The sequence below is a fragment of the Pogona vitticeps genome, chromosome 1 (assembly GCF_051106095.1).
Source record: "Pogona vitticeps strain Pit_001003342236 chromosome 1, PviZW2.1, whole genome shotgun sequence".
Lineage (NCBI taxonomy): Eukaryota > Metazoa > Chordata > Lepidosauria > Squamata > Agamidae > Pogona > Pogona vitticeps.
This window is the reverse complement of record NC_135783.1, coordinates 173,978,901-173,998,946: the sequence shown is the minus strand read 5'-3', so window position 1 is coordinate 173,998,946 and position 20,046 is coordinate 173,978,901. Positions and strand designations below refer to the sequence as shown.

Sequence of the window (20,046 nt, the reverse complement as noted above, 5' to 3'; positions counted from 1 at the left end):
TTCAGTGTAAATAATAGAGCAAGCATACCTTGCATACATTTAGAATGGTGTAAACATATATGAACTTTATTTGTGAATTCCATGGAAATAGCTGTTAGAAAAGAGCTGGGTCTTATTATTCTGAATGTTGTAGGAGAAAAGCGGCAGTAACCACAAACCTCTACAAATGTGATACAAGACATGTCTTAACGTGCTTGTGTATGTGACGTTGTATGAGGTTATGTATCTATTTGTTTTGTGATTGGCCTATTCAAGGCAGCTAGGCACATAGCAATGAGACAAAACAGTTTCTATTGCTGTTCAGTTCAAGGTCACTAACAGCCAGCAGCTCGGGTACCTGGAGTGCTCTGTAATGGGTTTTACTACTCTACAGCATAAAAACTGAAACAGTACATTCTGGAATTGGTGGAGGTGAAACAACGGGTGCTAAATTTCTCAGGTTCTTTTTGAAACAATACTTGTTGAGCCTCAGTGCCTCTTGCCCAGCTGTTAAAACAAACATCCTATGCATCTGTATAAGATATGTGTGTCCTCAAAAGCGATAGCCAAGGGTAACCATATGGGCAGGGGGATTGGTTTTATCGAAGCTTTTAAACATTTCCACAGGTATGCATGTTATACAGTCATCTGACAGTGTCAGATAATTGTCTGCTGACATGTGGTGAGAATTTCACTATCTTGTATGTGTTTGTGTGTGCGCATGCGTACGCCCAAAACATATAGGCTATGGCACCTCGAAGACTACCATGGATTACAGCCCGTGTCCTCAAATACCATTGTGTCTGAAGAATAAGATTTAATCCATAAATTCTCACACTAAAAAAATCCTGTTAGTTTTTAACTCTTTTACTTTAACTCTTTTTATTTATTTATTTATTTTGGGAAAATGCTGAAACAGACTAACACTGCTACCCTACCTTACTAGAAGCTAGAATAAGGAGAATTATGCTGAAATAAAAAAACCCACAAAGCTTTCCTGTTGCTAAATAGTCTGATCCAAGGGCTAGTAATACAGTTCCTTTCCTTATAACTAAGAGATTTTATTCCCCATGAGACATGTGACTCGGGGTGTGATTAGACAGCTGAATTATCCTGGCCTGGATCAGTTGTGATTATGCTAAACTGGGTCATTTTGAGGTGCAGTGTGTCATTTGGGAGGAATGTGGTGGTGCTGTGAGTTAAACCACAGAAGCCTCTGTGCTGCAAGGTTGGAAGACCTGCAGTCGTAAGATCAAATCCACGCGATGGAGTGAGCTCCCATCGCTTGTCCCAGCTCCTGCCAACCTAGCAGTTTGAAAGCATGCAAACGTGAGTAGATAAAAAATAGGTACCACCATGGTGGGAAGGTAACGGCGTTCCATGTCTAGTCACGCTGACCACGTGACCACGGAAACTGTCTATGGACAAACTCTGGCTCTACAGCTTGAAAACGGGATGAGCACCGCCCCCTAGAGTCAGACACAACTGGACTAAATGTCAAGGGGAACCTTTACCTTTTACCTTTTACCTTTGTCATTTGGGCTGCCCTTGTTCAGCATGATCAAGACTGATCTTTGAGAAAGTTTCTTATTTCTCAAATACAGGTAGGATTGCTCCATTTTCGTTTGGTTCCAGCATGTGTGGGATCAAACCAATGTGGCTGGCTAGCTATTTCTTTGGGGAAACTGCTTAATGATGCTGAGAAATTGAAAGTTTCTTAACCACTCACCTTTGGAGGGAAAGGAGACAAAGCTTTCCATTTCTTTTTAATTGTAGCTAACCGACATAGCACATAAGTGATGCTTTGACAATATTTTGGGGGAAAAAAACTTTCAAAGCATTGCTGATACAGTAGCAACAATAAAAAAAGAAATGCACAACTTCTTTTCATTTGCCCTCCAAAGACAAATGGAAAGAAAGCTTTCTATCATCATCATAACCTTTATTGGCTTAAAAACGTACAGCAAACATCAATCTTCAAATAGATGGGGGATATATACCCCGTAGGAAACAAATCAAAAGGCCTCAGTGCAAAAAGAATATAGCAGTAGTTTCAAGGTAACACCTAGTTTCAAAGTAACACCTAGTTTCAAGGTAACATCTAGCCATTGTTCATAATCTGTAACTTATACAGAAATGAATAATTAATTATATCCAATAAGATTAGACAGGTGGGTTTGGAGAAAACTGAGTTCTATGCTGCTGAATTAATAAACAAATACATCTGGCTGGCTGGCTGGTGTAGAATTTATTCACACCTTGTAGAAGATTGCCTCCTCTGCCTGTCTGGTAAAACTAACAAGGATTGATTCCGGGTTTGAAGAGTGAATGTCATTGTACATGGCACCGTAGAGAAGCATGTGCTCCAGGGACTCTATGGACCCAGAGTTGCAAGGGCAGAGCTATGTTTCCAGAGGTTGTGAATTAAATCCACCATGGTCCGCACCTTTTGTATGAACAGTTTTAAACTAGGAGAATGTAAAGAATCAGACAAGACACCCCTAATTAAGGGGTCATCTGTGGCCACAAAGCATATTCTCAGCCAGTATTTAAAGGGTGTCAGCCACACTTGTGTCCCCAATCTGATTAAGCCTGCCTCCAGGCATAGAGCTGCATATGGCACACATTGACTATATTAGATTTGACATAACTGAGAGTCAATTTGTTACGGGAAAGATAGAGAACGCAGTTTTCAATTAGCTGTCTAGGGCCTATCTTAGTACATCATAGTAGTCCCATATCATCAGAGTATAACAGGATGGGAACTGCCAGGGAACCCAGTCTAGAACAATGACTAACAACCTCCAACAAGGAAGGAGTGAAATCATTGATGTACAGGTTAAAAAGGGTGGGGGAAAGGACACAACCCTGCTTAACACTCCTATTAACGGGGACCTGTTCAGAGAGGATGCCATGGCTCTATAAACAAATGAGGCATGTGTTATCCATATGCAGTCTCTGGATCAATAGTAGCAATCTCCTGTCTAGACCGGCTTCTTAAAGAAGTTCTCTATCAACTGAATCAAAAGCAGCTTCAAAATCTAAGAAAGCAGCATACAGGTGCGACTTAGCATGGGCCATTTGCTTGGCTATAAAATGGATCAGTACTAAACAGTGATCTATTGAAGATCTGCCTGCCCGGAAACCCACTTGTTCAGGGCCTAGATTGTTGTTATCACTTGTCCAGCTGATAAGCCAATTCAGCAGGTGATTGGCATAAACCTTCCCCACTGCCAATAGTAAGCTTATTGGTCTATAGTTGTCTGGAGATTTCCTGTCACCCTTTTTATATATGGGAAGGATTATGGACTGGGTCCAGGCCTTGGGCATCAGCCCAGGCCTGTCCACAGCTGTAAAAAGCTTAGTCAGGACTGGTACCCACCAATCCGCACTCTCTTCGAGCATATCAGAGGGCAGGAAATCAGGCCTAGATGCCTTCCTGGATTTTATATTAGCTAATAATTGCTTGATATTAGCTAATAACTGCAACAGAAACTGGGGACCAATCAGGTACTCCTGTGAGCATATCCTTATCAAACTGGGGTTCATTTTTACAATCATCACAGCAGAGTGACAGGAAGTACTGCTCCCAAGTGACAGAAGGGACTGGGGATATTGACAGTATTTTAATCTGAAAAAACAAACAAACCCAAAACTACTTCCCAGAATCGTTTGGGGTTCCTGAGTTTAATACTGTTGGATAGAAAGCTTTCCTATTTTTCAAAATTGCTAAACAGCTTCACCAAAGTGACAGCCAGCCAGCCACGTTGGTCTGAACCCACACATGCTGGAACCAAGCCAAAATGGAGCAATCCTAGCTGCACCAAAGAAATAGAAGCCACTGACAACTCAAAAAGGCACGGGCAGGCATTCATTGGGGGGGGGAGGGGGACTGGTTCATTGTGACACATATGTACGCCACTGAAAACAGAGCAAACCAGTCCATCCCCAACCCAGACTAAACTGCAGAACAAATGTCCATCTAATCATGCCCACAGTTTCACAACATTCTGCTTGTAGCTATGGATTTTCTGCCAAGCCTGGAAGTGCTGATTTTATTTATTTGTTTATTTATTTGCAATCCCAGAATCTCCCTCCAGCAAAATAATTTTTCAAAAAATTCCAAACTCCAACAAAAGAAATTTTATTTAGAATGTCATGTGAAGGTCTGATCATCAGTGTAGCTGGTCTTGAATGAACAAACTTAACTGTCTTTCAGAGTGTTCTGGGCTTTTAGTTCCACAGTCACCATACCACAGATATTACTCTCTTTCTAAATCCATTACTGGTTCGTACTGGAACAGATGTGTGTTACTGCACATCTTTATCAGTATAAGAACATCTGAGTCACCCAAGGATCTTGAGACAAAGGTTCATTTAACTTTGAACCCATTTATTCCTATATAACCAGCAAGTCTGTAAGAAACAAAATTCATACATTTCTCTTCCTGTCAAATGGGCTACTTCTTTCAGGATGCCTGAATGTACAGGATGTACAGTTATCCTAAAGCATTATCCCCTATTTATTCATAAATCTTTTCTATTGTGAAATTTATATTCTATCATCTACCTAGAGGTGTGTGAGTGGAGTGGGAGATTTACCTCATCCCAAAACGTTGGGGAGGTACTGTCGCAGCTGTACCATGAGCTGTCCCCACACAGTTATACTCCAACACAAGACCCCAAACCAACAGCCGTAAATGCAATGTTCAAGCACAAAGGTTAGCCAAACCACTTCCCTAATCAATATATGTGCTTTAGACTGAGCCTGAACAAACAAACCTTGTATCAGACCATGTCTACGGAGACCAGTTCCTGGAACTGGATAATGAGGACAGTTCAAACATTTTGTTTAGATATCAGGTACGACATGCCACTGAGATTAATAGCAATGGTTTTGGGTACAAGACCTTTAATCCAAACATGGGTTTATTCCTAAAACAGAGTGGCAATGCAAAATGGCAAAATGACTGAGCTACAAGTTAGGAACATCCTGGTTTGAAATTTACTATCTGCCATTAGCCTGCCTTTATCTGAGGGGAGTAATATTTTTCCTGCTGGAATCTCACCTCTGAAACATAGGAAGGGGGAAAAAAAGCTCCCTTATACTGAGACAGACCAGTGGCACATTTAGCCCAGTCCTGTGCACACTGTCTGGCAACAGGTCTTCAGGTTTTTCCAGTCCAACCGACAGATGCCAGGAACTGAACCGAGAACTTCCAACAGAGCTCTCTCACTGAACCACTGCTCCTCCCCTCATTCGGAATACACTATATTTAAAGTTATTTGTCTGAAGAAGTAGACTTGTCCACAAAAGCTCACATTAAAACATAGCAGTTAATCTTTAAGGTGCCACAACGTACTTGTCTTCTTTATATTTCAATTTTCCTTCATTTTTGCCCGACATGCACAGACTAACACGGCTTCTTCTTCTAAAACTATATTTAAATATGGCTAGCATTTAATCATTGTTTCGGCCCTGCTAGCTTTCTTCAGGCCAGAAATATCTTTTCTGCCATTTTCTATTATTTTAAAGGGTGCTTCTGAGGAGATCTAGCTATACGTATAAATGACGTAGCACCCCATCCCTGGACTTCTCAGGAGGAATCACTCCATCCTCATTCAGAAAAGGACCCAGGTGGTGAGCAACAAACTGCAAGTGGACCAACCGGCTGAGAGGTGGGGGGGGAGTGAACATGCAGCACCGGTAGTGTTGCATCAATGAATTTCGTCAGGGCCGACCAAATTAATTCATGCCCATCACTACTGTTAACACCACAGATGGCTCCTCCATCAATTCTCACTCCACTATTAAGATTCTTACCTGGTTGGATACCCAAAGGCTGGCAGTGCCACTCTCCAATTCCACGTCCATAACAATAGCACTGATATCTGACGCCCTGAACATGCTTATCCCACGAATCTCCAATCTGGTAAAAGGTCTGAGTTTCCGAATCTTGGCATTGGTCTAAAAACAGAAATCCAAATGGGGAAAGAGATAGTTATTTCGAGGGCCTGAGGCTTACAAATAAATCAGCCCTCTTCTCCTCCATGGAGACTTTTAAGATTTTAGAATCTAATTTTCCCCCCCCGGCACTCTAAAATGTCAAGGAAAGCCTCCACTCCTGAACAGAGAAGGCTTTCCTTTGCAAGATGGACCCCCCACACACACACACATCTGAAGTGTGTCTTTTACTTTTCCCCTCATCACAGGGACATCTTCAGACTCTCAGAGCCTTCCCTGGGATTACTAATGGAAGAGAAAGCCTGGCGGTTCTGCAGAATCAAAGCTAGATGAAGATGCTACTGGGAGTGCTATAGCAGTGAATGGCTTCTTTATTTTCAGTGCAAGGTACACATATTACACCTCCAAACATGCACAAGCTTCTCTCAGTCACATAGACGGCCAATCTCCTTGACAATACCAGATCCTAATTTTACTCAGAAGAGCAACCTTGAACCTATCCAGAAGAAAGAGCAATTTTTGTGAACACACAAAATAAGGAAAAAAAGAGGATGCTTGTAAACCTTTCTTTCCACTCAAAAGCAGCAGGAATTCAGTAAATACACTAAGATAGGAGCTTTCAAAGTTTGAATCCCTGCTCAGCCATAGAAACTCACTGGGGATGTGGAACTGGTAAAACGACTCCTTAAATGTCTCACTTACTTTGAAATCCCTATTAGAATTGCTATAAGGTGGTAGCAATTTGATGGTACATAACAACAAATATCTGATTTATAGACCTTAGAAAAGACTGCTTGGCAGCAATAATGCATATCAAGAAAGACTCTTGGGCATTATGCTTGAGTGGAAAGGGAGCAAGGAGATCCATTTGAAAAGGAACCATAAACTTTTCTAAGCCTTCAATTAGAACAAGCAAGCATATTTAATAACAAGTTTTAGTATGCTAGCATGTTAAAAATTAACTGAGCAAACCTCTTGGGAAAGGGAGAGTGATATACACCCTTGGGCGAACATCATATGTGAAGTAAACCAGCCTCTTTGCAGGAGCAACTAATGATATTCAAGCAGCTGAACAACTGCCTGGATCAGGCAGGCTTGGCTCCATCGGTATTCGTATTCACTGTAACAGAGTTCTGGATATCTGGAAAACCCAAAGGACTGTAATTCCAAATTCTGAATTCAAATCTGAATTTTGGTGCTAGTACACATCCCTATTTCAGAGTGAAATGCATGGCCAAATAGAAACAGCCAATGGTTTGTAATCATTTTTCATTTTCTAACTCATTGTCAAACAACCTTCTCTTTTTCAAAAAAAGCCATTGGCAGCAGTCACACATTAACTGAGATTCTGTACAACATTGCTGACAAAACCTGTGCATACTTCAACAAAGATGGACTTGAGCCCTAGTGCTTCATAAACTCTTGCCCGAAAAAAAAAAAAAAACCCTACGGATTAAATAATTAGAGATCAGGTTTCTGGGTGGCATCATTCAGTCAGAATTTGGGAGCTTTTTTTCTGGATAGAAAAGAATAATCTGTTCATTTTTAAGAGAAAACTAAGTTCAGCCATATTGTCAGCCTAGTTCAAAACTCCCCCTTTAGTCGCAGCAAAACACAGGCAAAGCCAGTCAATTAAATCAGACTTAGCCTCAGGTAAGATAATATTGGTTAAAGCAATCTTTGATAGATTTTGTTTGTTTGTTTTTGGTTCAGGAAACTGAGGTACCTGATGGTAAAAATGTTCAGACTGCACTTTAAGATTCCTGAACTTGGATTTCCCAAAGGAAGACCGAACGCCTTAAGCCTTGCGGACTACAAGAATCTGCTGAGGCAAGAACAGTCAAGAAGGGCCGGTGTCTGGTAGCGGCCACTGACAAATCTGGTCGGAAGGGATTGGCCATCCCAATGTGAAGGGCTGGGACTTGGGATTCCTACTGGATGTGGGAAAGGCTTCCAGTTGCTAACAGGGCACATGAGACCTTTTGGTGGCCTGAACTAGAAGGACATGCTTTGACAAAGCCTGCTCTTCTGTAAAATGGACCATTTTCTGAGAGATGCTGGGGCACCAATGATGAACAATTGATCCCTCAAGTGATGATTTTTGACCAGTGAAATTGTGTCAACCCATATCACAATTTCAGAGGAGGCATGTGTAATTTGGGAAAAAGGTCAACATTAATATAGACATTTTTATTTATGAAATGGAGTCAGGGTTATAACCACAGCTTTCTGAGCACTCTGCTTATTGGAAGCTGCACAGTCCCAGGGCACCCCTAGAAGAAGGGAACGGCCAACCGCTTCCGAGTTCTCTCTACCTGGGAAACCCTGGAAAAAGTTGCCGTAAGTCAGAGTTGACTTGACGGCGCATGATGATGATAGTGGCAATTATATGACATTTTGGAGGTCACTTGTTTCTAACAGCACATAACAAGTGGTGCAGTCACTTTCTAAATGTATGTGCACTGTCACTTGCCATATTCACAGAATTTTAAATACAGTTATTGGGGAGGTTGGCTTGAAGTATAATACTCTGGTGTTATCCAAAGAGGCGATGGGTTTAAAAGGCTGAGAAATACTGCCATGATCATTTTAATCAGAGAGGTTGCGCCTGTTATCCTTTCAATGATTACGTTGCCAAAAGGCTTGCCTGGGATGCGTCAGGTTCTTTATAAACTGTGCCTAGCGATGATCAACAGTGCCTAGATGGCACCATGGGAAAGCACCCCCCTTGGACACCTACATGGATTTTTCCAGACCTCACATCTGAATTTGCTGATTAAAAAGAAAAGGAAAAAGCTCCTTTGACTTCCAGGGCTAATGGTGTGCATGTATACACGATATTCATATCCTCTGCTCTTGCATATTGTAGTGGGCTATACTGGTAAAGAGGAGGGATATGTCTTGGCCCAGAGGAAGGTAACCTCTTCCATCCAAAGGTGGCGTCTTAACTTCCCAGGAACTTTCCAGGGACTGCATGACTGATCTTGGCATCATCCCTTGGGGAAAGCGGGGAAAGTAACCCAACACAACACACATGCATCCAGAAAGGTGTTTTGTTTTTGGTAACACATGCATTCATATGTATCCATAAATACATCCATTAATTTGCACTCTCTCATACACATATGAGCACACAAAGATTCCCCCTTCACACTGGAAACCTTTTAAGCTGCAGCAGCCCCCTCAATCACTCCCCCTTCCCCCCACCGCTATAGTTATGCCTCAAAACCACCTTCCATTTGTTTAGATAGAAGCTCTTTTCTAAACCTAATTGGGGGGGAGGGACAGGATTGTAATCATGAGGGACTTAAATTATTCTCACATCGACTGGGCCAATGCATGCTCGGGACAAGAAAGAGAGACCGGGTTTCTTGACATGCTAAGTGACTGTGCCTTGGAGCAACTTGCCATGGAGCCCACCCAAGGACAGGCGACTATGGATTTAATACTGTGTGGTACTCAGGACCTGGTTAGGGCCGTGAATGTCACTGAGCCGCTAGGGAATAGTGACCATGCAGCATGTCACAGGGCGGGGGGGGGAGAGTGACAAGCAAATGTGACACAAAAACCCTGGATTTCCAAAGGGCGGACTTCCCTCAGATGAGGAAACTGGTTAGAAATAAGTTGAAAGGGAAGGCAAAAAGGAACCAGTCTCTCCAGAGTGCCTTGGAGCCTGTTTAAAACAACGGTAGTAGAGGCCCAGCGGAAGTGCATACTGTACTGCAAAGGAAGAAGGGCTCAAGTATGTCCAAGAGGGTGCCAGCAGGGTTAACGAGCGGAGTCAGAGAGGCTTTGAAGGGCAAGGAGGGGTCCTTTTGTAAATGGAAATCCTTCCCAAATGAGAAAAATAAAAAGGAACACAAACTCTGGCAAATGGGATACATTAAGGCCAAGAGTAATCTTAGGCAGCATATTATTGAAACAGAAAGGCAGCAGGACCTTGGCATCATCATAAATAGGCTTATACTCGACAACGCACTGCTTCCACCCAAATTGGCTAAATATCTCTACTTACCCTTAACACCTAAACAATGCAAAAACTTAGTCTGGCCCGCTTCAATGCACTTCCGTCAGCAGTCCAGGAAGGGAAGTATAACAACACCCCTTACACTCAGCGTAAATGCCCCTGTAACTCTGGTGAGATCGAAACCATCTCCCATGTGTTACTTCATTGTGCTTTTTATTCTGGCATTCAAGAAGTCCTCGTTAATCCTTAAATAAGGGCATTTCCTAGACGATCTGAGGCGCATTAATTACACACTGCTCTTGCTGACAGGGCAATGCATTAAACGCTGTAAAACATGCAGTTCAGTTAATAGCAGACTTACCGACAGGATCACATTTCCATCTCCCCCGACCTTGGCCAAAGCAAGTACAGTTCAGCATGTGCCCTTCTTCATGACGTTTGTGGAAAGTTTGGTTAACATCATAGGTGATGTCATCAACAATACACTGGTCTGTTTTAAGAGGCAAACATAATATTTGTGCCATTGATTACTGGTTGCAACAGAGCATGTTCTTTTGTGCAGTGGAGTGACACTTTCTTGTGAGAGGGAACAGCAGGAACTTCACACAAGGTAGGCACTTCACTTCAAGAGAGCCTCCCGATGGTTAGCAGTTTTCACCAAGTGTGACAACTACAACACAGAAAACTCCCTACTTCAATAGGTTTGTATAATCAAATCCAATGCTTCCACAATTCAGTCCTCCATTTTGCCTAGCACTGAGGATTCTATGAAATGCTGTTTCTACACAATGTTAACCTTCTCCAGAAGTCTTTCTGAGGTCTCAGGTCAGCTATTATGTTATGTCTTCCACAGATTTTTATTAGAAGTACAGAGTACCAGGCAGTGGCAACCAAGTTGCTTTCAATTTCATCTTGCCTAAATCTTTCTTAAACACCAGACGTACAAAACAAAACAAAATCTGGAAGATTTAGAATACTTCAAATCCAGTCTGTAGATGTGGATGTCTCTCTTTGTTCTTTTGAATGAATTTCAGGGAGCATGTAGTAAAAAAGGATTACATGAATGCTGCATTCATCCATGCTAGATGCTTTGAATCTACATCTTATAATCTTTTTCAGTCATTCCAAGGAATGCTGACAACACCTGAATGTATACCCCAATGCCTCCTCTTTAAATGAACCTGTTTGATGGAAGGGATGCCTTTAGCCCATTACACACATAGAGAGGGGTTCCTAAATGCCAGAGTGGCACCTTGGCTCAGCCCCCAATGTCTGTGCCCTGACAAGGGACATTTGCCAAACATATCCAGCTAGCAAAAGGGAAGCCTATGTGAACAGGCCCCGGAAGAGCAAGTCAGCCCTCTGATGTCCCACACTTGCCCTTTGGCATGTCGAATAGAGCATGTGCAGGGTGGGGGAGGTGCTTCATCTGCACACTACAAGCAAGCATTCCTACTTTCTGCTTCTACACATTACCTGGTATTTATTTTTTTATAGAAAATTTGTTCACACATGTCAGTCTGTTTACTAGGCCTTGGGGCACCAAGGGAAAAAAATATTTCCTCTTCTAGTTCAAAAGGGACATCTGGGAAACCTGAGTGGAATGGGTATGAATGCTGGCCACTAGCCATGCGAACATGGATGTTGCAGTCTTTGTGGGTGTTGCAGTCTTTTTAAAAAAGTTATTTTTCCCATTTCTTGATGGGAGTACTGACTCTATGATAAACTCTTTTCCCATGTACTTGCCTGGATTCACACTATATCCTCCTCTGCTGAATAGATGAATCCCTGCCTTACAGATTGTACTCAGGAACGACCACAGATCAAAATGCCTTTGAACTGTGAATCCATTCTGCAGGTTCTTGCTCACTCCCTACATAACTCAAGAGACTGGAATCACAGAAAATGATGAGCTTCAGCAGTTATTCCTCGTATCTGCACTGTTTTCCCGAGTCCCTTTAGTTTGATTCAACCTCCATTAAAGCCATCAGAATATTCCCATTTCATTCAGTACGAACAGAATAAGAGGACTTTATCATATCTGAGAACTGTCTGATTAATCTTTAAATTTCAGGATAACCTTTGGAGTTGTCAAACTATACTGGGGGGTCAGAGGTGGAGAAAGGACCTTTTTAGGACTACAGCCAGCATGGCCAGCATGATTCCACCTTGAGGTGTAGTTCAGTAGATTCTTTCTCTACCTATTAGCTTGCAACCACACTATATATTCTAACATATGAATCCCTACTCTCCAGAAAACACTGGACAACATAAGCTGAGCAGAGAAGCAAAAACAAGTCAAAATACCTCTAAGCTGGGAATAAGGAATGCAGGTCCACTCTCCACGCCCATTCCCTACACAAGTGCATTTCATCATGTGACCCATCTCGTGCTGCTTGTCCCACTGGTCTCCAATGCGGTACATGACACCTTCATTGGTTGTGCAAATCTCCTCGTGCGCTGTTCAAAGAATAACCAAGAGTGAGGTTTCTTCTGCTGCTCATTTCATGTGTCATATTACACAAATCAGCTAGGCACTGTATTGTGAATTTTCACTCTGGCTTCACTCTCTTTTTGCCAGAGAATATTGTATGCATTTCTATTTATCTGACAGGGGAAAAAAGAATTGGAACATGTGGCTACTCTTCCTCTTGGATTCTGAATCTAAAATAAGAAGATGCACTCTTTCAGGGTTTGATTCCAGAACAGAATGCTGGCTGAACATGAGGTGAATCTTTACAGGCAGCAATTAACGTAAAGCAGCTGAATTGGAATCAATGCCTACAGACATTCCTTAGACGAAGCATCGCTTCACAATCCACACAAAATTATAGAGCAACAACAATGCCTATGCATTGGTACACAAGGTATATTCAACATACCTGCCATGGGACAAAATCCAAACTTCTGATCTGCATCATAGTTTGGAGTTGTTCCACACCACTTCATGTTGTCTCTTCGCCCCTCAGAAGTACAATCGGTGTAATTCCGGTTGTTATAGAGGAAAGGGAAATGGCACAGAGCACCGTTGGAGTTCCCACCACGTGTTTGAACCAAAACTGCAAGGAAGCAATAGCCTTTGAGAAAAATGGACATAACTAGGCCTGGATTCTTACAAAAGCTGCCAATGAAATAAAACAAGCCCCGCAGACATGTCTCTGTAACATCTTGACCTCATTGTAGTATCAGGAAAATCAATGTACTTGGTACTGTGGAAATCTGTCTTCAGAGAAATCAGCCACTCCAATACAGCCTTAAGTTTCAGGGGAACTGATTTTTAAATCCCGTTGCTGCACTTTCTATATAGCCCATAAGTCAACTTTATGTGCTGTGTAAATGCTATATGCCCAGAGCCACCTTAGCAAGCACATCTGTAACTGCATGGAAACTAACACATGAGATTGCAATAGTGATTTTATTCCAGGCTTAAAACTGTCATTCAGAAGAAAGATTTCTTCCTAAATACACTGGAACTGGATAGCACTTCCCCTGTGCACCTGGAGTTTCCTCCATTTCTTGTTCCTGTTCCTTTTCCCTACATTTCTAGAGAATGGCTCAGATACTACTTGTTACAAAGGTGGTGCCAGCATGAGGGATTTGGATTTTGGGATGACAGGCCTTGCTTCTTGGAAGATGGACTGCTAGCAAGAGATGGCTTGCACCTCACACAGACTGGGAAGAATGTGTTTGGCCACAGCATGAAGAACCTCATCAGGAGGGCTTTAAACTGAATTGGAATTTGGGGGGGGGGGGGGAGACAGAGAGATGTAGACTCAGAAGTAGAACTAGGTGAAGGTTTATGCACAATAAAAGGAGCAGACCATACAGCCCTAATGGGGCCAAATAATAATCTTCATAAAAACAGACAAAGGAAAGCAGGCCATAAATTATACAATCTTCAGTGTCTATAGACAAATGCCAAGAGTATGGGAAACAAACAAGAAGAACTGGAGAACTTAGTTCAGGAGGGTAAAATAAAAAAATTATTCAGGGAAGAAGTAGCATTAAAGGAAACTCTCAAAGTAAGTTGTCATGTTCTATTTCAGTTCTTGATTTCAAAGGAAACAAAAACAGAGTGTAGCTCCACATATACATTGGATTTTAGGAAATCCAATTTTAATAAGCTCAGAACAATAATAAATAAGGGTCCCACTGCAGGGAGATCTTAACAGGAAAAGAAGTCCAAGATTAGTAGGAGTTTCTTGTCAGAGATATTCTAAAGGCACAACTACATACAATTCCAAAAAGAAAAAAAAGGTGTGAGGCAGCAAAAAAGGCCAATGTAGAACTGAAAACAAATTTAAAAAGGACACATATAGGAAGTGGAAGGAAGGCCAGGCAACAAAGAAACAATACAGACAAGTGGCAAAGAATAGCAGGGATGGGAATAGGAAAGCAGAAGCTGAGAATGATTTGAGATTAGGAAGAGATGCTAAAAGCAACTTCCAAGCATTTTTCAGGTACATGTATGGCAGAAGTCAGAGAGAAGAAACAGTGGCTCAGGTATTCAGTGGGGATAGAAAATGATAACAATGACAAGAAAAGGCAGAAGTGCCTGATGCCTACTTTAGCTCAGTCTTTTCCAAAAAGACACATCATTACCCTCCAGACAAATGTGAACTACAAGTGGAGGAGGCAGGATTGCATTTCGAGATTGATAGACGAATAGTCAGAGAATATTGCACAGATTTGTCAAGAACAAATCCAGCCAGACTAATCTTACCTCATTTTTTGATCAAGTAAACTCCCTGGTAGATGGTGGGGATGCTGTAGACATAATATGTCCTGACTTCAGCAAAGCTTTTGAAAAAGTGCCCCAAGATATTATGATTAGCAAGCTAACTAGATGTGGGCTGGATAGATAAAGTGTCAGGTGGATACACAGATAGTTATAGAATCGTATTTAGGGAGTGTTTAACAATGGCTCCTTCTCAAACTGGGAGAAAGTGGGGTGCCACAAAGCTCAGTCCTTGGCCTGGTGCTCTTCACCATTTTTATTAATGACTTGGATGAGGGGTGCAGGGAATGTTTATCAAATTGCAGATGGGACAAATTTGGGTGGAATAACTAATGCCCCGGAAGACATAAAACAAAACTCAGCTAGATCTTCATAGGCTCAAGCACTGGACTGAAAACTACAGAATATTTAACAGGGACATATGCAAAATCTTCTACACCTAGGAAAAAAGAAACCAAATGTACAGTTACAAGAGGGGGAATTTTTGCTTCTGTAATATTTCATGTGAGCAGGATCTTGAAATTATTGTAAACAAACTGAATATGAGCCAACATGTGGCTACAAATGTGGCTACAAAAAAGGCCAATGCTATTTTAGGCTTCATTAACAAAAGTATAGTCTCCAAATCCCATAAAGAACTAGTTCCCCTCTATTTAGCACTGGTTACTCCTCATTTTGAGTACTGAATCCAGTTCTGAACATTGCACATTAAGAAGAATGCCAACAAATTGGAACAAGTTCAGAGGAGGGCAGCAAGGATCAATTAGGGGACTGGAAACCAAGCCCCGTGAGAAAAGACGGAAGGAATTGGGTCTATTTGGCCTTGAGAAAAGAAGACTGAGGGGAGATAAGACAACATTTTTCAGATACATGAAAGGCTGTCATACAAAGGAATCATCCCGGAGTACAGGAAACATAATAATGGGCTCAAGTGACAGGAAGCCAGAATTCAGCTGAATACAAAAAACCACAACACACACACACCCCGAAAAAATCTTAATGATTAGAGCAGTAAGACAATGGAACCAGTTACCTCTGGAAATTGTGAGCACTCTAACAGGGGAGGCATTCAAGAGAAAATTAGGGAACCATCTGTCAGATCTACTTTGCTTTGGATTCCTGCATTGAGCAGGGGGCTGGACTCAATGGCCTTGTAGGCTACCTCCGATTCCACTATTTTATTATTCTATAATTCTATGAAAAGGATGCAAAATGAAAGTTGCAAATGTACCACTGAGAAGCATCTCTGAGTTACCAATCACTTTTTCGAAAGGTATGTCTAAAATGAAGCTGCTAGTGAAGGGTAGAGCAGAACCTGTTTACTGAAATTCCTACAGATGATGGAACCTAATTTAAAAGGAGGGTGGTTGCGGGGCAATTGCCTGAGAGCAGAACTGCTCTGCTAGACTTTAACTAAGTCCTTAACTTACATTCCTAATTACAACCTAATGGTTTTTAAAAGTGAGTGAAAATGAGACATGTGCTTATGTGGTTCTGGCTTGAGGATTTTCTCCTCCATGAGGATTTTCACATTGCAACACTATAATCATTGCCACTCCTCACAGCGAAAGGAAGCATGTTCCTTAAAAAGATCAAAGTGCGAGAAAAGCAGGTGTACCACTGCAAAAAAATGGGTGTGGCTGTCCGCCTAAGGTATCCAGAAACTAAAGAAAATACACCCATGACATGAGCAAAGTGAACTGTATTGCATTTATATTCTAACACCCAGTTTGAGAGAGAACCAGAGAGAACAAGCTATGCCTATGCAGATGCCATCACAGAGATTGACTGAAATTCATTTGCACTTCTTGCTTTTAAAAAAGTTAATTTAGAATTAAATTCTATGAGAAATTGCTTTCCACAAAAAGAATATGATAAAATAGATATACTTTGAGGTGGTGGCGGAGGAAATAATTAGAGATGGGGGTATTTGTATTCACATACAAATATGAATAACCCTGCACAGCTAGACTTAATAAGGGTCCAGCCCCCAGGGCCAGACTGCCCACTCACACGTCCTGCTGCAGTCATCTTTCCAATCATGCCCAGAATGCCACTCTCTTCCCGCCTGGCTGGCCACTCCAGGCAGGTGGAGGGAGGATGAGTCCTGCTGCACGGAGATATTTGTACACATATATGAATATGAATACCCCCATCTCTAGGGTTAGAAATAATCCTTCATGCCTCTTAGTAACAAGAGTCTGTAACTGTTAGGCAAAAAGAGCACAGCCTCAGCAGACATGTTGACTTCTACTTAAATTTCTAGCAAATTAGGTAAGCACGTTTGGAGCATGGTATATCTGTTATAAGCTGGCTGGATAGCTCAGTGAGTTGGGCATCTGGGAATTCAGTTCCTCGTTGTGCATTCCAAAAGAGCCAGCCTGTGTGACCTTGGGCAAGCTGCAGAGGACGCCACCAGAAGAAGGGAATGGTCAACCACTTCTGAGTGCTCAATACCTGAAAAACCCTGAAAACAATTGACTTGACCATGCATGATGATGATGATGATATTTATTGTACTTTTCTTGTTATATTCTTTCTTTCTTTCTTTCTTTCTTTCTTTCTTTCTTTCTTTCGAAAGAAAGGTGGGCAACAAGAATTGAATTAAAATGAAGGAATGATGTTGTAAAAAATTAAGGTGAGCAGACCAGAAAATGAAATCAGAGAATTGAGAACCCAAAATCTGGGAAGAATTTTAGATGTGGAGTAATAAAGCACCCATGCATGCAGCTATTTAACTGTTGGGTATGTTACTTTGATATAATATTAAAACCCCTTTTTTTTAAAATGGCAAGGCAGTTTGTTCCTTGATAAGATATTATGAGACAGAAAATCCTTTCCCTCCTCTTAAGATAGAGAGACAGGTAGGCCCCAGATGAAACACAAGCCTCCCTCCTTATCTTAAACGGAGCAAAAAGGCTTGGGAAAGAAAGTCCCCAGAAGCCCATCTTTACAAGTAGGTTTTCATTGCTGCTATATATGGCAACCTAGCTGGGGATTCAGTATTTAAGGGGTGACATCAGAACACTGTACTAGTCATAGACAGGAGGCATCTTTCCTTCAGGCCTAATATGGACATTGGGCTTACTGAACTGAAAGGGGGGGCAGAAAAATGCAGCCAAACACACACTCGGGGTGGGGTGGGTAGAATCTTTTGGATCAAAGACGCAGAGCTTTGTCTGGCCTACCAGCTTTACTAACTAATCTCCTCCTCCAGGACATTAGTGGGAGGTACATACTAAATTTAAATGAATGGCACACATACATGGATTTAATTTAGAGCATTGGCCCACAAGCATTTCTTGGGATGAGCTGGCAGGAGACAGCAAAGAAATATGCAAGTCAAATTGTAAACAATGTTTTTTCCTTCTTTAGCCAACTATTCCTGATGAAGAAGGGCTTTTTTCCTTAAGGAGTATTGCAAAATTGTACCCTGGCAATGCCATTTTTCCCAGGGCTAGGCATGAACGCGGAACAAGGAGGAAAACATTGAATCTTTGAAAAACAGTGGGGAGGAGCATTGATTAGATCTCTGTCCTACCATACCCATGATCAGAGGGCCTGTAAACCAATGTGTTCTAGCACTGCCACTTGCATCTTACAAAAAAAGAAGCAAGTGTTATGACATACATAATTTGTGCAAGGTAAGAATCTGTCTGAGCCAAGATCTAAACCAACATTTCTTTAGTCAAAAATAGTTGCTGTACTGCACAGAACAAGCTCTGCGGTGGGGCTTTAATGATCCACTATTATGCCTTTTGCTATCCCTGGATCTTTTTTCCTTAATTACAGTGGTGCCCCGCATAGTGACGTTAATCCGTTCCGGATTAATCGTCGCTATGCAAAAACATCGCTAAACGGATCAAAAAACCCCATAGGAACGCATTAAACTTTGTTTAATGCGTTCCTATGGGGCCCCAAACTCACCGTTCAGCGAAGTTCCTCCATAGCACCGCCATTTTCGCACCCTCGGTAAGTGAGGGCAGGGCGCGAAAATGGTTGTGGTGGCCATTTTGGGCGTCCGGCAGCCATTTTGGAACCACCAATCAGCTGTTTAAAAAACCATCACAATGCGAAGATCGGTAAGCAAAACGCTTACCGATCATCGCAATGCAATGTTTTGCCATTGAAAACATCACAATGCGATCGCATTAGCGATCTGAAAAACAGATCGCTATGCGGATTCATCGTTAAACTGTGCGCTCGTTAAGCGAGGCACCACTGTACTTATTTCTTCTAGCTCCCTCTTTTCAGCTCCCACATAAAAGAAGTGTCTGGTACTGACTTTGTTAGAATAACACCAAATCACCAAATTAATGGTTGGCGCCGTCACTGACAATCTCCTAACATTTATACTCCATTTTTCCCCAAATAGACTTTTATTTGAAAAAGTTTACCATTTTGTTCTGTACAGAAGGAGTATCTTTTTTCTTCATCAAAGTTTGAAGTTGTGCTGCACCAGAGAGTCCCGTCTGTGCGGCCTTCAGACGTGCAGGAGTAGAAAGTCCTCCCATTGTAGGTGAAGGGGAAGACACATGGCTCTCCATTGGAATTGCCCCCATAGGTTTGGGTCACCACTTTAAAACAAAACAGACCTTGCATTAGGATTGTGTAATCTAATTGTGCATACAAGATCATTTTCCTGATCATGGAGCTCTTCCCGTACTTGGAGCTACAGCAATTTTCTCAGTCTGAATACACAGCTGATGTTTATACAGCACAGGAGGTTACACACACAGCCAGAATACTGGTTATGATACTGCTTGAATCCTGGAGGAAGAAGTCTTTTTGCAAGATCAGCCACTTTTGTTCCTGATTCACTGCACTGAGCTCAAGAGCGCCACCTTTAGGAAGGAAAAGGGCAGCACTGTCTTATTTGCCACACTGGGTGCTGTGTTCACAGAAAAAGTGAGGAACTGCCTTTTAGTTGCATGGCAATATTTTTAATCTTAAAGGTTCTCTGAGAATTATTTACAGTGACTCTTCAAACATGCCTCATACCTGTTTCCTTGCACCCGACGCCATTGCCCAGGCAAGTACAAAGCATATGCTGGCTGCCCTGGGTCTTAAGCCATTGCATTCCCAGAGAGTACACCATGCCATTGTCTGTTACACAGTGTCCATATGGAGGAGGCTGAGGCTGAGGCTGATAGAGTGCCGTTCGTACATCTGTTACAGAAGCAGTTCCTGAAGCAGAAAACATGGACAGAGTCAAGCGCTACAGTGGTCAACATGAAACACTAGGCCAGTCACTTAGTTACATAAATCTTAGGCAGTCAACCATCTCCTTTATTATTTAGTCAATATACTACAATTATTTAGTCAATATACCACATTTGCATTAAATCTAATGTGAAAATAAAACTTGGCTGTGTTCTAAAGGCAACTTATAGGTAA

General features: G+C 41.9%; 1 protein-coding gene across 4 annotated transcripts in view; it reads right to left on the bottom strand.

Moving 5' to 3' along the window:
* Nucleotides 1-20,046, bottom strand: part of FN1 (fibronectin 1) — an 83,787-nt gene that overhangs the window by 49,142 nt on the left and 14,599 nt on the right. For all 4 annotated transcript variants that reach the window (XM_072977652.2, XM_072977656.2, XM_072977659.2 and 1 more), the window contains exons 8-13: nt 19,651-19,836; nt 19,047-19,226; nt 12,794-12,970; nt 12,219-12,371; nt 10,273-10,401; nt 5,804-5,947 (exon numbers count right to left, since the gene is read on the bottom strand). In XM_072977652.2, coding sequence (XP_072833753.2) covers nt 5,804-5,947; nt 10,273-10,401; nt 12,219-12,371; nt 12,794-12,970; nt 19,047-19,226; nt 19,651-19,836 — 969 coding nt within the window. The remainder of the gene's footprint in view (nt 1-5,803; nt 5,948-10,272; nt 10,402-12,218; nt 12,372-12,793; nt 12,971-19,046; nt 19,227-19,650; nt 19,837-20,046) is intronic.